General features: G+C 43.8%; 1 protein-coding gene across 1 annotated transcript in view; it reads left to right on the top strand.

Moving 5' to 3' along the window:
• ANKRD13C (ankyrin repeat domain 13C) overlaps positions 1–19,769 on the top strand; it is a 459,935-nt gene that overhangs the window by 168,262 nt on the left and 271,904 nt on the right. The window contains exon 8 of the mRNA XM_086953854.1: positions 9,102–9,233. Coding sequence (XP_086809980.1) covers positions 9,102–9,233 — 132 coding nt within the window. The remainder of the gene's footprint in view (positions 1–9,101; positions 9,234–19,769) is intronic.

The following is a 19,769-nucleotide window of genomic DNA, read 5'->3' as shown; positions in this document are numbered from 1 at the left end:
CCACTACGACAAGCTGGAAAAGCTCATTCAACATCTTCCACCAGAGTATAAGGACAATGCTAATGGCCTTGTACAAGAAGGGAAATTAATTACTAATACCTCAATAAAATGTGTACTAGATGCAGCAGACACAGCGTCACGTGCTATAAATACTAGTGTGCTACTACGTAGACACGCATGGCTTAGAGTGTCTGGTTTTAAGCAAGAGGTGCAAAATACAATTCTACACCAACCATTTGATCAAGCGCACCTTTTTGGACCTGCAGTTGATACATCTTTAGCAAAAATTTAAAAAGATACAGAAAAGTCTTTGGGAGCATTACAGTCACCGTCTGCCAGGGGGTCCTTTCGTCGCTCCTTTTACAGAGCAGGTTCCAAAGCTAACACATCAGAACACCAGACATCCCCCCCATAAAATTCCCAACCAAGGCTCTTTTTCTAGGGGATACGATTGAGGAGGTTACAGAGGTAACAACAACAAGGGTAGAGGCAGAGGTAACAACACCCGCAACTCCCCTAACAATAAACAGTGACTTCCCTAAGCTTCCCCCCCGATCATCCCACACCTGTCGGGGACCCATCTCACAGTTCCTACCTGTCTGGAATTCCATCACAACAGACAGGTGGGTAAGACAAATTATCCAGTATGGTTATTGTCTGGAACTCACTTCTACAACCCCAAACATTCCGCCAAGACAGCGCCCTATGTCATTAGATCATCAAACGCTACTCAAACAAGAAGTCTTAGCAATGTTACAAAAAGATGCAATAGAGCCAGTTCCTCTAATTCATCAAGGGACAGAAGTTAACTCACTTTACTTCCTTATCCCAAAGAAGGGCGGCTTTCTAAGACCAATAGTGGACCTCAGACCGCTAAACTGTTACATTCATTCAGACCATTTTCACTTGGTCACTTTACAACAAGTGCTTCCACTACTGAAGCAAGGCGACTTTCTCTCAACTATAGATTTAAAAGACGCCTACTTCCACATTCCAATACATCCCTCTCACAGGAAATATCTCAGATTTGTGGTAGATGGTCAACACTACCAGTTCAAGGTGCTTCCGTTCGGAGTCACCACAGCACACAGGGTCTTAACCAAATGCCTTGCAGTAGTTGCAGCCCATCTCAGAAGACAACAAATTCATGTCTTACCCTACTTAGACGATTGGCTTATAAAAGCAAACTCCCAAGACAGCTGTGTGCAAAACACGCTTCAAACAATACAGTTGCTTCACAATCTGGGATTGTGAGAAAGTGCCATGTTTCTTGCCTTGGTATGCCCCCACTTTTTGTCTGAACTGCTGATGTGTTTTGACTGAGTTTGCCCTGGGTCCCTGCCAACCAGGTACCCAGGGCCTGTGTTCCTTCCCTAAAAACTAAGCTGAAACAAAATCCCCAATTGGCATCTCTGGCCACCTGTCAGCCCCTAGTAAATGGTACCCTAGGTACGGTGACCAGAGAAGACCCCTGAGGGCTGCAGCACTGATTGTGCCACCCTCAAGGGCCCTGTACCCTGGCACTCACACACTGCCTTTGCAGGTTGAGTGCCTAAGTACAGAACTAAAATAAGAGTCGACATGGCATACATCCCTGTGTGCCATGCCCACAGAACCCACTGCCCTGGCATACCTCAGTCACCCCTCTAGCTTGGTGCCCTATGCCAGAGGTGAGGGCACGGGTGCATGAGCACTGTGCCCCTACAGTACCCAGGGCCATTCCTGGGCACTGTAAGTGCAGTGATGCCATTTACAGTATATGGTGCTGGGAGGTTGTCATTATGAACTCCACAGCACCATAATGGCTACACTGAAGACTGACAAGTTTGGTACCAAACTTCTCAGCACATTAAACCCGCACTGATGCCAGTGTGAGATTTAATGTAACATGCAAGAGAGGGCATCTTAGAGATGCCCTCCAGAACACGAACCTACAATCCACGTCTGGGCTGAGTGGCTGCAGAAGCTGCCACACAGCAGACATGTTGCTGGACCCCTGGGTCTAGAGCCCCCCGCTCTCCTGGGTCTGCAACAAAGCACATCCTGGGTGAGGTGCTATGTCTCCTCCCCCAGGATGGACAGGGGGAAGCTTCAAAGGCATACATCCTCTAAGAGCTTCTCCAGACCATTTGCTGTACCCAGCAACCAGTCCTACCCCCACTTTGGCGGGAAGACTGGCGAGAAAAACTACTTCAGCCCTAAGGTGGAGGAGGCGAGGTGAAGCACGACCCAGGCTCCGGCCATCTTGTAGATGGGGAGTCCTGCCCAATCCCAGCTAGGCTCCTGCCCCCCTCCCACAGGAGCGGAGCAGGCTAGGGGGTGTACTCATCACAGGACAGGGACCCATTTGTCCCTACCCTTGCCCTACGTCTAACGCCCCTAAATTTAGTATTTAGGGGCTCCCCGAACCTTCCTTCCTCAGATCCCGATACCAACAAGAAGAAAGAAGATCAAGAATACCCGCCGTGCAGCTGCCAACAGGACGACAACAACTGACTTTGCCCCAGCCCTACTGGCCTGTTGATCCTGGAACCTGCTCCTGCCTAAACCCAGCGAACCCCGCGGACAGCAACCTTGGGACACCCAGATGGCTTGCCTGCCTTGACCCTCCTGAAGACTGGCACTCCCATCACCAGAGGCTCTGCTGCAACAACCCACCAGGAAGCTCCGGACCAGCCCACTCTGCACCAGCCGAGCCCGGGCTGGGCCAACCCGAACCAAGACCACAAGGACGTCCCCCCGGCCACTGGGACCCGAATTCCAGTGCCCAAAGACCCTCCTTGACGAACCAGCCGACGCCTGCAGACTCCGAACCAGGGGCCACCCCAACCGCGACAAGCCAAGGGTAAGCTTTTCCGGCACCCAAAGACACCCCGGCGCCCTACAGCCCTCTGTGCCCCCTTTGGGGTACCTACCTGTGCTCCAAGATCCCAACTTACCTCTCGAAGTGTTGGTCGCCCCTGGAGAGTCTCCGTCCCCGAGCCTGCAACCTTTGTTCCCTCTTCAAGATCCTCATTGGATAACCTTGAGCGCCCGACGGCTCAAAAGCACACTGCACACTGCACCCAGCTGCCAGAGTGCCGCTGGCTAATTCCCCTCTGTCCGATCCTACTTCCTCCCCCCCCCCCCCCCCCCCCCTTGCCCTGAGCAAGTGACCAGGAGCCCAGCTCCCAGAGCAGCGTGGCCTGCTAGCCAGCAGCCACCAACCGAAGGCTCCCTTTGCCTCATTGGATATCATTGGGCCTACCTACCTCTGCACCCGGCCGCCCCTGTGCCACTGGGATTGAACTAACTGTACTTACCTGAACCTGGGGGACCCCTGAGTCTATACCCAGAACCTTAACTTCACCAACCAAGTACTCACCTGGAAACCGGTACTTCACTTACATGCCATTGGATAACATTGATCGATTTTGACTTGAAAATTTTCTAAGTATGACGTTTTGAAAACTGAAAATATTCCAATAAAATCAGCCAAAGACCGACGAACTCACCTGGGCTCAGGGGAGAAGCCAGCACTGGACCTTTCAGCTCAGTACTGAACAGTAAAATTAATCCCTAGCGGGTTTACTAGTAATCTGGATTTTCTCCATAGGAACCCATTGACTGCTTTTCTATGAAATTTCTTCTAAGTGTCTACTTTTGAAAACTGGAAATATTCTTTAAAAATCATACGAAATACTGAAACGCAATTACCTACCTGTTTTGAGTTAAGCTCCCAGTGCTGGCCCTAGGAGACCAGTGCTGGGTTACAAAAGTAACGCGATCGTACTTTACCTGCAACCTGAATTTCCTCCCATTGAATAACATTGTCAGATTTACATTAAAAAGTTTCTAAGTGTGAACTTTTAAAACCGCTTTATATTCATGAAAATTCACTTCAATAACTAAAACGTTTTTGCTTATCTGGTTTCAGCTTAGACTCCAGGACTGAATCTAAGATCTAGTCCTGGAACTACCGAAGTAATCCATAAAGTAATCAACTGTACTTATATGTAGAAAACCCATTGAGCTCAATGCTAAAGTGTGTTTTAAGATTGTGTTGCTTACTACCAATACTGTAATCATTGTGTTTATGAACCTTATTGCTCCTTTACGAAGTATTTACCTGAAAGTACGCATAGCCAGAAAAGTATATTTTTATAACTGTTGGTTCTAAAAATAAAGCCACTATATCTGTGGATATAAAAACAATTAGCCTGAAGTTCAGTCCTTGAGTGTGTGAAACCTTTTGCTGACTGAGTGTGTACAACAAATGCTTTACACTGTCCTCTGGTACTGCCTTACTGCTCGACCAAGCTACCACTTTGGAGAGTAAGGTCAGTTCTGACTTTAACCTCTGTTATACTTCTGGGGTTGGTGGACTCTATACACACTGTACTTAATTCTAGTCCAGTATATATAGAGCCACTTTCACAAAGGAATTCACTGTAAATCTAACAAAATCCCATCTCTAACAGTCTACAATGCAACAATATCTAGGGGCAACAGTGAACACTCCCAGCCAAACCTTATCCCAATCCCATCAGGATAAAAGCTATACAAACACTAGTTCAAAGATTTCAACCGCAACACACTCTACCAGCAAGAGTGTTCATGCAACTAATAGGAATGATGGCATCATGCATTTTCCTCGTCCCTCATGCAAAACTACAAATGCGCCCATTATAGGAATGTCTAGCACTACAGGGGAACCAGGCTCAAGGTCAACTAATAGATCTGGTGTTGGTAGACGACCGCACCCATCGCTCTCTGCAGTGGCGGAGTACAAAAAACCTTTCCAAAGGACGGCTGTGCCTCGAGCCACTTCCACAGCTAGTACTAACAACAGATGCGTCGCTCACCGACTGGGAGCACATTTCAACAACCATACCATTCAAGCGTTATGGACCTCTCAGCAAAAACAATTCCACATCAACTATCTGGAATTATTAGCAATCTCTCTAGCGCTACAATAGTTTTAACCGCAACTCCTCAACAAAGTTGTCTTAATCCGTACAGACAACATGACGGCAATGTATTACATACAAAAACAAGGAGGAACACACTCTCTCCAGTCATCCCGTCCAGCACAGAGCATCTGGAGGTGGGCCACTCCACGAAACATCTACCTCCTAGCAGAACATCTACCAGGAGTACACAATTAAATAGCGGATCTGCTCAGTCAAACACAACAGATCCACAAATGGGAACATCATCCTCAAGTTCTTCTTCCATTCTTTCGTATGTGGGGACAACCAGACCTAGATCTGTTCGCCATACACAAACACAAAATGCCAAAACTTTGCACCCAGGTATCCACACCCATTTTCCAAAGGCAATGCGCTATGGATGAACTGGTCAGGAAAATTTGCTTATGCTTTTCCGCCTCTCCCACTCATTCCATTGTTAGTGAGGAAGCTTCAACAGCATTCCCTTACAATGATCCTAGTTGCTCCAACATGGGCAAGACAACCATGGTTCACAACGCTGTTGCAGCTATCATAAGTGCCATATCAAAAGCTGCACCTCTCTCCCAACTTTCTCACTCAGAACCATGGAGAGAAAAGACATCCAGATCCCAATCAGCTCAACCTAGCGATCTGGCTCCTGAAATCCTAGAGTTTGGATACCTCTATCTTTCACAAGAATGTATGAACGTTATCAAAGAAGCTAGACGCCCTACAACAAGAGCGTGCTACCCTGCAAAGTGGAAAAGGTTTGTCATTTATTGCTCTAACAATAACATTGACCCACTAGATACTTCCATTTAAAACATTATTTGTTACTTTTTGCATCTTCAACAGTGTAATCTAGCGTATACATCAATAAGATTACATCTAGCTGCCATAGCCGCCTACTTGCAGAACAGACAACATCTGTTGCTTTTTAAAGTTTACCAATAAAAGCTTTTATGGAAGGGCTTAAAAGAATAATTCCACCAAGAGCTCCACCCTCCCCAGTGTGAAATCTATATATATTCCTTACCAGATTATTGGTACCTTCATTTGAACCTCTACACAAATGTGAATTACAATATCTTGCTTGGAAAGTGGCGTTTTTAGTCTCCATCACATCTCTTAGGAGAGTGAGTGAACTCCAGGCATTAACCATTCAAGAACTATTCTTACAAATTCATCACAACATAGTGGTTCTTAGAACAAAAATCCTACTTTTCTACCGAAAGTAGTTTCTGCCTTCCATCTAAACCAGTCAGTTGAACTACCAGCATTCTTTCCTCAACCAGACTCCGTGGCAGAGAGAGCGCTACACACTTTTGATGTCAAAAGAGCATTGCTCTATTACATAGAAAGAACAAAACCATTTACAAAAACTAAACAACTTTTTGTAGCTTTCTCCCCACCTCATAAAGGCAATCCTATATCCAAAACAGGAATTGCAAGGTGGATTTGTAAAATGTATACAAATAAGCTACCTTAAAGCTAAACTTGCATTAACCATTCACCCTAGGGCTCATTCCACACGCAAACTAGGGGCATCTATGGCATCCTTAGGAAACATTCATCTAGATGACATATGCAATGCAGCAACTTGGACCATGCCCCACACCTTCACAAAACACTATTGTGTAGATGTGCAAGCAAAACACGCTAGTGTGGGCCAGGCTGTATTAAAAAACACTTTTTCAAACTACTGCAACAGATACAGGTAGCCACCGTTGAGGAGGATACTGCTATATACTCTATGCAAAGTGTACAATCCGCCGCTCGTATGCCTCGAACGGAAAATGCTCCATACCAGTATGCATCTGTTCTTGGCATGTAGAGCTGCAGGGTTGTACACGCCCACCCTCCTCCCCGGATACCTCAATCTGATCCAGTATTATCTTAATTAGATACATCACGCATGGACACTTCTCTATTTCTCACTACTCCATCTAACCCTACTGGCAAAACAATCGAACGATGGAGCCCAAGCCCATGCGCACTGTACACAGAAGGAGTCGTCACCGGTCTCGTGACTTCAAGACTTCTCCGAAGACCAAAACAACATGCAATCATCCGAGCCCAACACCAGATGGCGATCTATGCAAAGTGTACAACTCTGCAGCTCAACATGCCAAGAACAGATGCATACTTGTAAGAAGCATTTTCCTTCTCATGCAAAATTGTGTGATGCTATTTGTGATAAGCTCTCCCTTCAGCCACCTCCTGCTGTACAGAGCATGTATGATTTCATACTGCAGACTCGTTCAACTTCATTTTGAATAAGAGTTCCAAGGTAAGTATAGCGACTTGAAAATATACAGTGCAGAGTAACTCTCCAAATTGTGGAGAAAGGTATTTTTAGAGTTCAGGGATGGGTAGTATTCACGAGTGGGGAGTATTTGTTTAAGGCTAAGGGAGGGTGAAGTTTAGGGCTCAAGAGGGTTTTAATGGATGGGTGGGATTTAGGTGTAGAAAGGGGTTTTCAGGGTTGATTGAGTGTATTTAGGTGTAGCTGAGGGTTTTCGTTTTCAGAGATGGGTAGAGTTTAGGAGTAGGAAGTTGGGATGGGTGGAATATAGGGGGTCGGGAATGAGGCTACTTGAGGCGTAATGCAAGGTTTTAAAGAGCAGGGATGTATGGTGTTTAGGGGTTGTGAGAAGGTCAGGTATGGATGATATTTAGGGGTGGCGGAGGGTCAACAAACTTAAAAGCATCAAAAGTAATTGTTTGACAGTGTAGAAAATATAAATCTGACATGTCCCCTGAAGTAAAGCACTGAAATAATTACTTCTGATGAAAATGTATCTGAAGGAAATACATGCAACCATTGCATTTACGCCTTAAAAAATAAGCATGCAAAAGCCAAACACGAAAAAAAGGACATTCTATGAATTGGTTTCTATGAAATGGTAAATACCACACATCAAGCAAATTTCTATTAAACAGTTTAGGCTAAATGTTTTCTCTGTAACTGTATTCCACAGAACCGTTTTTCAATGCAATTGCATACAACCGCCCAATGCAGCTGTCCAGACCGCTGTGTTAAGTCTTTTATAAAAAAGAATTACATTCTAATGATGCAAATCTAGCCACCTAACGGGAGGATAAGGGGGGGCTTTTTTGCTAGTCAGGGGAAGTGATCAACATAGTTCAAGATTTCAAAGCAACACTCATCTACATCGTCCTGAGTTGTGCTGATACATGATATGAATGAAGCCATTATCAGGACACTTACTAAGTTTCTATCCAATGTTGTTCAAAATATGTTAATCTGCCTGTTTTTCTGCTAATAATCTTACACCGTTTAGGTCCAGCAGAGAAGTATCCATACTTTGCATGCAGTAAGTGCTCTCACTTGCTACTAACATAACTGAAGAATTATGAGACCATGCATGTGAGCTGTAGCTTCTCTGCCAGACTTAAATGGCCTTTTTCTGGCAGTGTAGGGAGATGGTATAAAGAAAAGAAGGATGCAATGGAAGCTCTTTGTGGAACTAGTCTATTTGCAGAATTTAGTAAACCAGCTGATTGGAGTTTTCTTGTACACAAAATACAGACCGAATTATGAAGTAGGCGAAGCAGAGTTCATAAAACTTTTCAATTGTCCATTTTTCTATTTCTTTGATTGTATATTGTCAGTGTATTGACTTGTGAGTGACGCTCTAATAAGGAGTCTGTCCCACACATCATAGAATCTACCCTTCCAACTTCTCTATCTGTTTCCACAGGAACAGTTCTGACTGGCTGCTCATCTTGGAGGATGTAGCTTACTGAAAATGTTTTTAGAGCACAAGAGTACTTGATCCCATTAGTGCCATTAAAACACATTCAAATTTGTTATGCCTTGGGCTTCTGTCAAAGTTAGAGATTGACTATTTATTGTGTTGTAATTGCATTTATATAACTCTTACTACTCCTGATGAGGCGTCAGTGCTTTTTCGGCGAGTAGCACACTACTCCTGAACCTATAAAAGATTAGTGGTGAATTAGTATAGTTCATTATGCTTTGTTACAGCTTCCCACGAAGAGTAACTTTTTTATTTTCTAGGATGGCATTGAACTATTGTCTGAATTGATGCATTCTCTCTACAAAATGTTCATTTTTAACTCTTTTATAAAAATCTTGTAAGAAACAAATAATTAATATTTGTTTAATGTTTTTTTCATTTTTAGGAGTCGGAAATGGAAACTGAAGAAGAAGTTGACATCTTAATGAGCAGTGATATTTACTCTGCTACTTTATCCACCAAATCAATTACATTCACACGTGCCCAAACAGGGTGGCTTTTTCGAGAAGACAAAACAGTAAGTGTCTGTGTGAAGAAGATGGCACTCATGCATATTAAGATATCTTCTTTATTGAGATGAGGGTAATACAAGATCCCATCCACAGAAGACATCAACATCAACTGTCTCTTAGATTCAGTAAAGCATTACATCACTTACATTCTAGATTCTACACGAACACTCTAATAACCACTGAAGCTACACAAAGGATGAACCAAATGATTGTAAGATTTGAAGAATATAAATAAGGATACCACACCCCTTCCCCTGAAGCTTAAACAAACAAATAATAAACAGTAGATAATAATAAATACATATTGTTTCAGTTTCACAAAACAAGAAAGAAATCAGAATAAGCTTATTTCATCATACAAGAAAGTTAACAGAACAACTTATTTCAAAACATAATCACGAAGAGTTGTTGGATTTCTTGACTCTCGTAAACTTCTCCTTAAAGGGATATTAACACCAGCTCTACTACCAGTGTCAGTCGAATCAAGAGAATTGCGTGTGTTTTTGGATACCATCCCAGGAATGGGTGCAATGCGATTCAAATTCCATATACGCCCATCATTCAGTTTAAGAGCTTTGCGAAAAAGCTTGATAACATGAAAAGTAGTGGAGAACTTTGACCCAGAGGATTTGAGAGGTAGACGAACCCTCACACGATCACCCACAGAAACCTTTGTGTGAGCAGAAGCATGTCTGACATCAAAGTTTATCTTCCTATTATTGGACTTGACATGCTGTCGGTCTAACCCCAGAGTTTTACTCTAACTCAAGGCCTTAACACAGAAGTTTCTCATCCAAGACTGAAACATGTAGGTGTTTGGTGTACGACCCCTAAATAATACAAAAGGTATCTCACCAGTGGTGGAGTGAGGTGTGAATCTTTAAACCGTAACTCTTTCGAACAACTTAGTTTTCCAATCTGCACCTTGTTCTTTAGATAACTGAATGCGTTCTTTGAGTACGCGATTAAACCTCTCTACCATCCTGTTGCATTCCGGATGATGGAGAGAGCAGCGCTTATGTTTGATACCCTTATTATCTAGGAAGTGCTCCTTTTCTTTTGACACAAACTGGACTCCGTTGTCTGTGAGAAGAGAGTCCGGAAATCCTGCTCTACAGAAAACATCTTGCAAAAATTTAGTAATGCTCTTAGTCTAGATGCTTTGAGTGACTTTAATCTCTGGCCACCTTGAGAACATGTCCATTAAAACTACAACATAAAATTGACCACTTTTGTTAAAAAACAGGTCCTAAGATATTTAGAGCCACATCTTGCCAACAGCGCGTGGGAGCTTCTCTTATGATCATCGGTTGCACTCTCGTCTTGCACAACTTGTCAGAAGTATTGCACTCAATACAATCTCTTATCAAGCGCTCAACCAAGATATCTATGCCAAGCCACCAGAAATGTAATCGTACACTTTCTTTCGTCTTTCCTTATTCCTTGATGAGCTAGTTGAACAATCTTCAATCTAATGGAAGGAGGAGGAACAAGTCTAGTGCCCCTCCAGAGTAAATCCTCTCTCACAGAAAGTTTGTCCCTTACATTCCAAAACATCTTGGCACTTTCATTTAAGTTCTTCAGACAAGGCCAACCTGTTAAAACTAATTTACAAATTGCTTGCAGATCAGTGTCTTTACTCATGGCATCTCTCCAATCAATTTCAGGAACCACACTCTCAACAATCTCACAAACCTTAAATTCGTCCACCTCCCATGAATCTTCAGAGTTCAAGGAAGTTCCAGCATCACTCTCAGGTACCAACCTGGAAAGACAGTCAGCAACCTTGTTGTTCACGCCAGGTATATACTTTACCTCAAATTCAAAATCTTGGAGAGCAATCACCCATTTACAGATTCGAGAGGAAATGGCATCTAGGCTCTTTTTACAAAAGACATCTTTTAAAGGCTTGTGGTCTGTATGAACAGTGAAAGGATTGCCCCACAGAAACATTTTTAACTTTTTGATTGCCCAAAAGATGCTTAAAGCTTCCTTCTCGATTACAGAGTAAAGCAATTCCGGTCCAACAAGAGCCCTAGAAAGAAACAAAATGGTAACTTCTTTTCCATCTTCCATCTGCTTGAAGACAGCACACAGGCCACGAGAACTTGCATCTGTGACAAGTATGGAGTTGAAAGACACATCAAAACTTTGAAGAGAGGGAGCTGAATTAAGAGCTTGTTTGACATGCTCATATTCTGTTTGACAGTGCTGTGACCATGCAAACTTCACTCCTTTCTTCAAAAGAGATCTCAGATTAATAGTTTTACATGCCAAACGTGGTATGAACTTATTATAATATTCTCCCATGACTAAGAAAGTGACCAGTTCTTCTCTAGATTGTGGAATGGCAAGTTCTCTTATGGTCTTAACCAAGCGATCCTTAGGTTTAACACCACCAGCAGTCCGACAGTGACCTCGGTAATCTATTTCAGAGGGGTTAAACTTGCACTTATTTTCTCTGAGTGTCAACCCTCTCTATGCAAAACGTTCAGAACAGATCTGACCCTGAAATTATGCTCCTCTTGAGACGATCCATGAACCAGTACATCGTCCTGATATACTTTAACTCCTTCAATACCTCTCAGGGCATCCTCCATGACCCTTTGAAACACGGAGGCCGTGGAAATTAAACCAAAGGGCAGCTGTGTGAATTTGTTGGTTCCGGAAGGAGTTATGAACGATGTAAGATTCATGGACTTCTCGTCAATCCTGACCTGGTGATAAGCTGCCCTAAGATCCAGGGATGAAAATACACACACATCACCCAGCTGCGTTAACAACGTAATGATATTGGGCAGAGGATATCCATCAGCTACCACTTCCTTATTGAGGGCACGAAGGTCCACACAAAGGAATCGTTTCTAGAATAGTTGCTCTCTCTTACAGACTCGTTGATTTGTTTCACGTAGGGGGAGATATTTGCTTTCAAATAAGACTGTTCTGCGTGTCAATGTGGTGGAATGTTAACTACAGTTTATCTGTAAACATAATGCTTCATGCGAGTCGCACCAGGCACGAAGCTGAAATTCTCTTCAGCCAGCTGTCTGTGCGAACCTCAGCGCGAGTTTAAAACTTACGTCATTGCAGTTTAAAAATAAACACAACCTGCTGTGCGCCTGAAGCAAAGCGTGAATTTGAAAGTAATACATATTGGCAAATGCATATTTTCAGCCATGCACGCTAAGTCAAGCGTCAATCTAAATTTCATATCAACTCTCAACTGTGCACGTCAAATTGAGCCCGATGCGGAGTTGCAGTGTGCGAATGCGCTAAGCCAAACACAGGAATTCACATTATAAGCAAATTAATCTTCGACATACTAAGCGCGAAGTAAACCTTTTACTTCAATACAACATTTTCTTCATTTTTGATTAAGAAAGGGGATTGCCTTACTAACATCCCGTTTTCTCTGTGTAAGCCTTCACTGCTTTCATTCCTGTTGTTAAAAGGGAAGAAGGACTACAGGAGAACATCTTTCAGAACTAGAGCGCTGATACACGCAGCTTTGTCACTCTAGTTTTCATTACACGTGTGTCTCTGCCGCCGCGCTGACACGCACAGCCTTTCCGTGGAATCATCTATATTTAATGCTGACCCGAATCGCTACATTTAAGTAACCACATTTTATGTGTATTTTCGCTACAGCGCTGATACACACAGCTGTGATTCCATCGTTTCATTTAAAGGCTAATCACTTATAAGTGTGTCTTGAGTACTACTCTGACACACACAGCTCAATTACAAGTGTGTCTTGAGTACTACGCTGACACACACAGCTTATTCTGTGAGAACACAAACCAAAGCCTCATTACCATTTCATCATTCATTTTGGTAGTAGAAACAGAACGCGCTGACACACACAGCTTGTTTTATTTATTTATTTTTATATATTGCTGCTTTTATGTTTATAAATGAGGGGTGTAAATTCTTGTTGTTCTCGCTGACACACACAGCGTTATAAAGTCTAATGCTTTATAATTAAGTGTGCATTATTACATGTTTCCCTTTAAGTTGCCTATTGATCGAATATGTATAGAAATATTCTTGACTTTTAGTCTCATAAGTTTATCAGTTCAGTTCATTTAGTCTTTATTTCGAATAAAATTCATAAAAGACAGCAGATATAAAACATTATTGACATTTCAACATTTTACAATGGTTCCCCAGGTATATAAGAAAATTTAAATACAGACAATCTACAAACATTAAAAATCTAGCTGTTTTAAAAGGGGTTACAATTTCTTTACGCGAATTAGCCACAGCCACCCCAAAAATTTGGCAACGCAAATCACAGATTTTGCAGTGTGTAAATCACGTAATTTAAACAAGGCTGCACGATTCCCCCCACAATTTAAGGATTTACAAATTGGTTTCAACCATTTCAGTCTAGGCAAACGATAAGCAGGGCATGCAAAAAATATATGACCTATACTTTCCACCTGGTCGGGGCAAAAGGGGCATTTGTTACTTGTATTCTTGGCCCACTTCGCAGTAAAGGAGTTGATCTGCAAAGTTCCCACCCGAAACTGATGATACAGCTTACGGTCAAGTGTTTTGCATATCAAGTCCCAATAGGGTTCAAGGGACGGAGTTATCTTATGCGTTAAGAACTGTCCCGTTAGGCTGTTTTCTGATGAAAGGCTGACCAGTACAGATTTCTTTGTAGCCCAAAATAGCTCTTTGAATTCCACTTTAGATGGGAAACTAGAACATTCGGGATGTAGCCATAGTTCAGGGAGGCCCATGGAATACAATATTTGTTTGACCTCCCGCAGCCATGGAATTTTCTGAGCACCCCACAATGATCTAACCTCGCCCAATTCATGAGCGAATAGACTAAGCTCTTGAGTCGTCCAGAGGCGACGCCAAAGAGCTGCAAGGCGATACTGTGCCATCTCATTCAGCGGTCTACAGCCTAAGTCTAAAAGCAAAGGTTTGACAGGTGACGATTGGGGAAGCCCCACTAGGTTCCGAAAAAACCTGTTCTGTGCTGCGGTTAGTGATGTCAAACCTTTGTAGCCCCATATGTCCGCACCATACAGGGTAGCTGCATTCACCTTGGCCTCATACATTTTTAACGCCGGTGTAATGCGTTTGGTCAAGGTTTTTTTCTGTTCCTTCAACAAGCATCCTGTAAGGCGAACAAATTTGAGAGTTAAAACCTCCAACTGGGGTTTCCACTTAAGTTGGTGGTCAAGAGTCACGCCCAAATATGTCATGACTTTGACCTGTTCAATTGGGATACCATCTAATAAAAATGAACTTTTAATTGGTTTATTTTTGTTAAAAATCATAAATTTAGTTTTATCAGTATTAATCTGAAGGTCATTTATTGTGTAAAATTCAGCAAATCTATTTAGGGCAGCCTGTAGGCCGCTCCGGGTCTTGGAAAGGAGCAGGGTGTCGTCGGCGAATATTAACATGGGATATCTTGATCCCCCCAGGGTGGGAGCATCAGTTTGTACTTCATTAAAGAATGCAACCACCCGGTTGATAAACAGGAGAAACAGGGTAGGGGCCAGCACGCAACCCTGTCGGACCCCACGTTCGACAGGGAAGCTATCGGTCACCTGACCCTGTTTCCCCCATCTCACACGGGCAAAATTATCCTCATGTAAGCGCCTGACCAGCTCTAGTAATTCAGAAGGAAGGCCCATGAGTCTCGGGGCTTCCCAAAGTTTTGCCCTGGGAACCAGGTCGAATGCCGACCTGAGATCGACAAAGGCAGCGTAGATGACACCACCGCCCAAAAAAACCACCTTCCAGTACAGCATGGTAAGACGAAACACCTGGTCTAGGGTGCTGGTGCCTGATCTAAACCCTGCCTGCATGGGGGAGAGTATGTTATTCTGCTCAATCCACCCCTGTATTCTAGCCAGGGCCATTCGTGATACCACTTTTTGAATAGTATCGATCAGGCTGATGGGGCGATAGTTTTTGGGTGAAGATCGATCCCCTTTCTTATAGACTGGAAGCATCTCAGCCCCTTTCCAGGATTGTGGTATCCTTTCCCCTGCTGCAATGGAATTTGCTAATGTTGTTATATAAGGGACCCACAGATCTAAATTCAATTTAAAAAGGTCCGCTGGTACTGCATCAATACCTGGGGCTTTCCCAGACTGAATAGAATCTAATGCATGTTCAGAGTCTGAGGTACAAAAGGTGAGCCTATCCCCATAGGAAACTGATATGGTCCCTGCTAAGGACTCGCCTGCCAACTGAGCGATATTAGGATCTTTAAATTGAGCGGAAAAGAATTCTACCCAATCCACAGCGGAAACATGATTTTCAGGGGTTAGTGAATCCGAGCCCCTGCCCCATCTAACTAACTCCCAAAACTTGGTTTGGTATGACGACTCACAGGCTTAAAGAAGATCAAGCCAATATGAATCATCCCATTCCCTTTTAGCTTCCCAAATAATGCGTTTATAAGCCTGTCTCGCTGCCCTGATGTCAGGGGTATTCCTAGATTTAACTGCAACAATAAGAATGCTGTGGGCTTCTCTGCAATTTTTATTATACCAACCTTTGAATTGCTTCACTTTCTGTTTTCTACATGGCCTAGTAAGAAGTTCCTTAATAGCCACGAAACATGCCTCATGGAGATCAACAATATTGGGCTTAGGCATGTCATTAGAGGATGATGCAATCATCCTATCTCTAGTATCTAGGGCCAATTCTTCTATTTGGCAGACAAGCTCTTGATCAGCTATAACCCTTGACCATTTGACCCGTCTTCTGTTGTCACACAAAACTAGGTCGGATGTAATACAAGCTGTTTCTGCCTGGGGAAGCCCTAGACCAGGGACCTTAAGTACAAGTGAGAGTGGGTTGTGATCGCTCTCTGGCCTGGTTTCTATTGACATGTCAATTATGGTAGCCCAGGATTCAATGTTGACCAATATGTAGTCAATGCGACTCGCGCTAGACCCATTATCAAAGGTTGATTTTCCCGCCTTGTCGGATAAGCTACGGCCATTTACCGCACGGAGCCCCCATTCCAGGCAGAGCCCAAGCCAGTGGAGGGCTTCCTCCGTACCCCTGACACCTTTAGTTATTGCTAGCGGGGGAATATTCCAGACAGAATCTTCATCTATACTTGAATCCCCAGCAAGGTTCAGGATGGGTTCAAATGAGCAGTTCAGATCACCAGCCACTATAATGAGCTGGTCCCTTTTATACTCATTTAGAAAAACTTCTAAATCATTAAGGATAGGTTGCTTCTTACCACCCTGACAACCTCGGGCATAGATATTAATTAAAACAATATCCTTACAGTTCTCCTTGCTTAGGGATATACAAAGGAGATCAGGGTTCGTCACCGGGATTTCCTTAATGCTGAAGCCAAGTGAGTTTTTTATCCATATGGTGAGACCACCCGAAGCCCTGCCCTTGATACCCTGCAATGCTGGTTTATAAAAATTAAGGAAGCCTACTCTAAACAGGGGAACAACTGACCAAGTTTCCTGGAAAGCGATGATATCATGTGTAGTAATGTAGTCTGCCCAATCATCGTTGTCCAGGCGACCCCTTAAACCTGCTATATTCCAGGAGGCCATTTTAATTTCATTAGCTGGGGTACTAGGGCAAGGAGTCTCAGACTGTCCCAAAGCTCCTAACTCAGCCGGGATGTAATTATAGGCTTTATCAAGTGTTACTCGTGGGCCTGATGGCAACATAGAACAAAAGTTTATCATATCATTCTGTTTTGCATAGGCAAGAAATACTTGTCTGATTTTCCTTCCTGTTAAAGGTATTATCTACAATTCAAGAATATCTATAACCAAGTATGCAAAACGTCACTTCTGCCCCTTTCTTTCTTTCAAAGCCTGGTGACCCTCCCATTCGTTGGTCCAAATGGAAGAAAGTATTTCTTAATTACGTAAGGGTGTGTGGAGTATCTCTTAGCGCGGCAAGGAAGTCCGCTTTGTTAATGCATTGTTTAGGCTCAGAAGGCCAAGAGGTGTTCGAACATCTCCCAGATTTGTCTAATGAAGAATCAGATAATTGAAATAAACATTAAAAAACTTGATAAACACTACCTTCCAAGATTAAGTACTATCTTGGAGCGGTATCACTTCGGGAGACGCACACAAAAAGAGGAAGAATCTGTGGAAAATTATCTGACTGCTTTATGCAAATGAGCATCGATTTGCAAATTTGAAAATGCCTTAGAGAAAAGGAACCGCAATCCTATTTATTGCTAGGCTGCAGCATAAAAAAGGTGAAAGATGAACTCTGGCAAAAGGATGATCCAGATTTGTATGAAGTTATTGCCATAGCCAAGAGATTAGAACATTCACTCGCTTGTGTAGAAGTGTTTAAGAAAGGAAAAAATGTTGCTCAAGAGAAAGTGCTCTATGTTACAAAAAAGAAACCTCTTGGAAAGTCGATATCTAAATCTGCTAAGAATCACACTACTCCTTCCAATCACGCTACTTCTTTTTCTAACTTTGCTAAACCCACTGGTGGTGCAAGAATTAAATGTTATCGGTGTAATGCTTTGGATCACCTTGCCGAGACAAAACTTGTCCCGCCTTATCTTCAAAGTGTCTTAACTGTGGAAAAGTTGGTCACTTAACAAAGGCTTGCAGGTCACAATTTTTTTTTAAAATAGACGTGTTAAAGAAGTATTGCTTGATGAACAAAGTGATTCGGATTCTGATGCATTAGACTGTGGTGAAATCTCTTTTTGTGATACATTAGACTGTGGCGAAATCTCTTTACCAAGCGATAAAAAATGTAAAGGGGCTGTAGATAATGTTTCCATCAATAATTGTGAAGTTAAAATGCTCTTTGATTCTGGCGCAAACATTTCTCATACTTAGTGTTCTTTGACAAAACCCTTGATGGGAAAGTGAAAGTGTTTAAGCCTGACATAAGGCCATTGGCTTATGGGGGTCAACCAATCCAACTCTTTGATTATTTCAATGGTGAAATTGAATACAAAGTTAGGTTAACTGATGGTAAAATGTACATCTTTTGCAGGGGTGATCGCATACTCAGTTGGCTCCATCAAGCTGACTTGGGTGTTTCCTTAGTTCCAGGTGGGAATCCCTGTGTTCGAGGCATGTGGGCTGCTGAATTCATATCTGTGCATAGATCGCCGCCTAGTGTTGGGTCCGGATGATTGCACATTGTTGTCCTGGAAGAGTCTTCGAAGTATCACGAGATAGGTGGCTCCTCCCCTGGACTGCAGTGCGCATGGGCATCCTCTCCATCCTCAGATTGTTTTTTTCCGCCATTGGGTTCGGTTGTACTTTCTTGACTCAAGTTCGGAATCAGTATAAAAAACTTTGCGCAAGGCCAAAAGGCCTTCGGGCGTCGGTATTGTCTCGTTCGGTGCCTATACTTCATCCAGTTCTTCGAACAGGACGTCGAAGGCCGTTTGCCTTTCCAACACCAAAGGCCCCAACTACGACGACGATGGAACGGAGCCCGTTCAAGAGATGCCCCGTCTGCAACTCAAAATACCCTCACATTGATGTGCACCCAGTGTGCAATAAATGTTTATCCCCGGACCACGACGAGGCCAGCTGTATTGCCTGTTCCAAGTTCCGGTCGAAGAAGATGCTTCGTCTTCGACGCGCAGCAAGACAGTCGGCGCAGAAAGTGGCGCCTGACCCGGAGAACATCTTCGAGGCCGATGACGGTGAAGGCGTCGATGAAGAGGATCCTGACCAGCAGTCGGACCCTGCGTCGGAGCAAGACTCTAACTTCGGTGTGGACAACAATGAAGACTACGTCCATGATGAAGACGTCGTCGAGGTAGGAGACAACGCAGAGGCCATCAGAGCCGTCGATGACGACTCGAGCGATGAGCAAGGCCCACCCGCAGTCGCGGGGCCTAATATTGACACTGTGCTCTCTAAGGCTCAGGTCGAGGCATCGCCGGAAGGCCTTAGCCGAGATCTTACTCCACATTCTATAGCCCCGCATCAAGGCCCGGCTAAGAATACTTCAGAGGAGCCTTTGGTCGATCCATCAAAATCGAAACCGAAACCAACAGAGGCGAAAACGAAACCGAAACTGTTGAAGACAGTCCTCGGATCGACGCCCTCGGACTCCTCGGCTCCAGTCAAGTCTAAGTGTCATCGACCCTTCGGGGTCACAAGGGGGCCTCGGCCCGAAGAGCGGGGCTCCGAAGCCAGTCTCTACGGTCAAGCACGTCACTCAACGCCAATGCCAAAGGACTCCAGACTAAAAAGACTGTCGAACCGACGCTTGCAACCCCCAAGCCAATGTTGAGCAAGGCCCTCGAGTCGAAGACCAAACCCGACCCGAAAGAGCATATTGCGTCGAAGCCCAAGGCCGTACCTGCTACGCACCATGGACTCGAGTCGACGCAAGGCCGCAAGCATGCTGGTGATCCACCGAAGCAGATCGGATCGAAGACGACGTCAATCTCGAAGAAGGTCGGTTCGTCTCCGGTGCTTCCTCCAATTAAATACGGACTGCCCCTGACCGCTCGACCCAAAGCGTTCAAACCACAAAAGAGCACCGAAACGTCCAAGAAGGTGTCGGGACCTTCCAAGTCT

Source organism: Lissotriton vulgaris, chromosome 1_1 (genome assembly GCF_964263255.1).
Source record: "Lissotriton vulgaris chromosome 1_1, aLisVul1.2, whole genome shotgun sequence".
NCBI classification, from domain to species: domain Eukaryota; kingdom Metazoa; phylum Chordata; class Amphibia; order Caudata; family Salamandridae; genus Lissotriton; species Lissotriton vulgaris.
The sequence above is the reverse complement of the archived record's forward strand: the minus strand, read 5'-3'. Positions and strand labels throughout refer to the sequence as shown.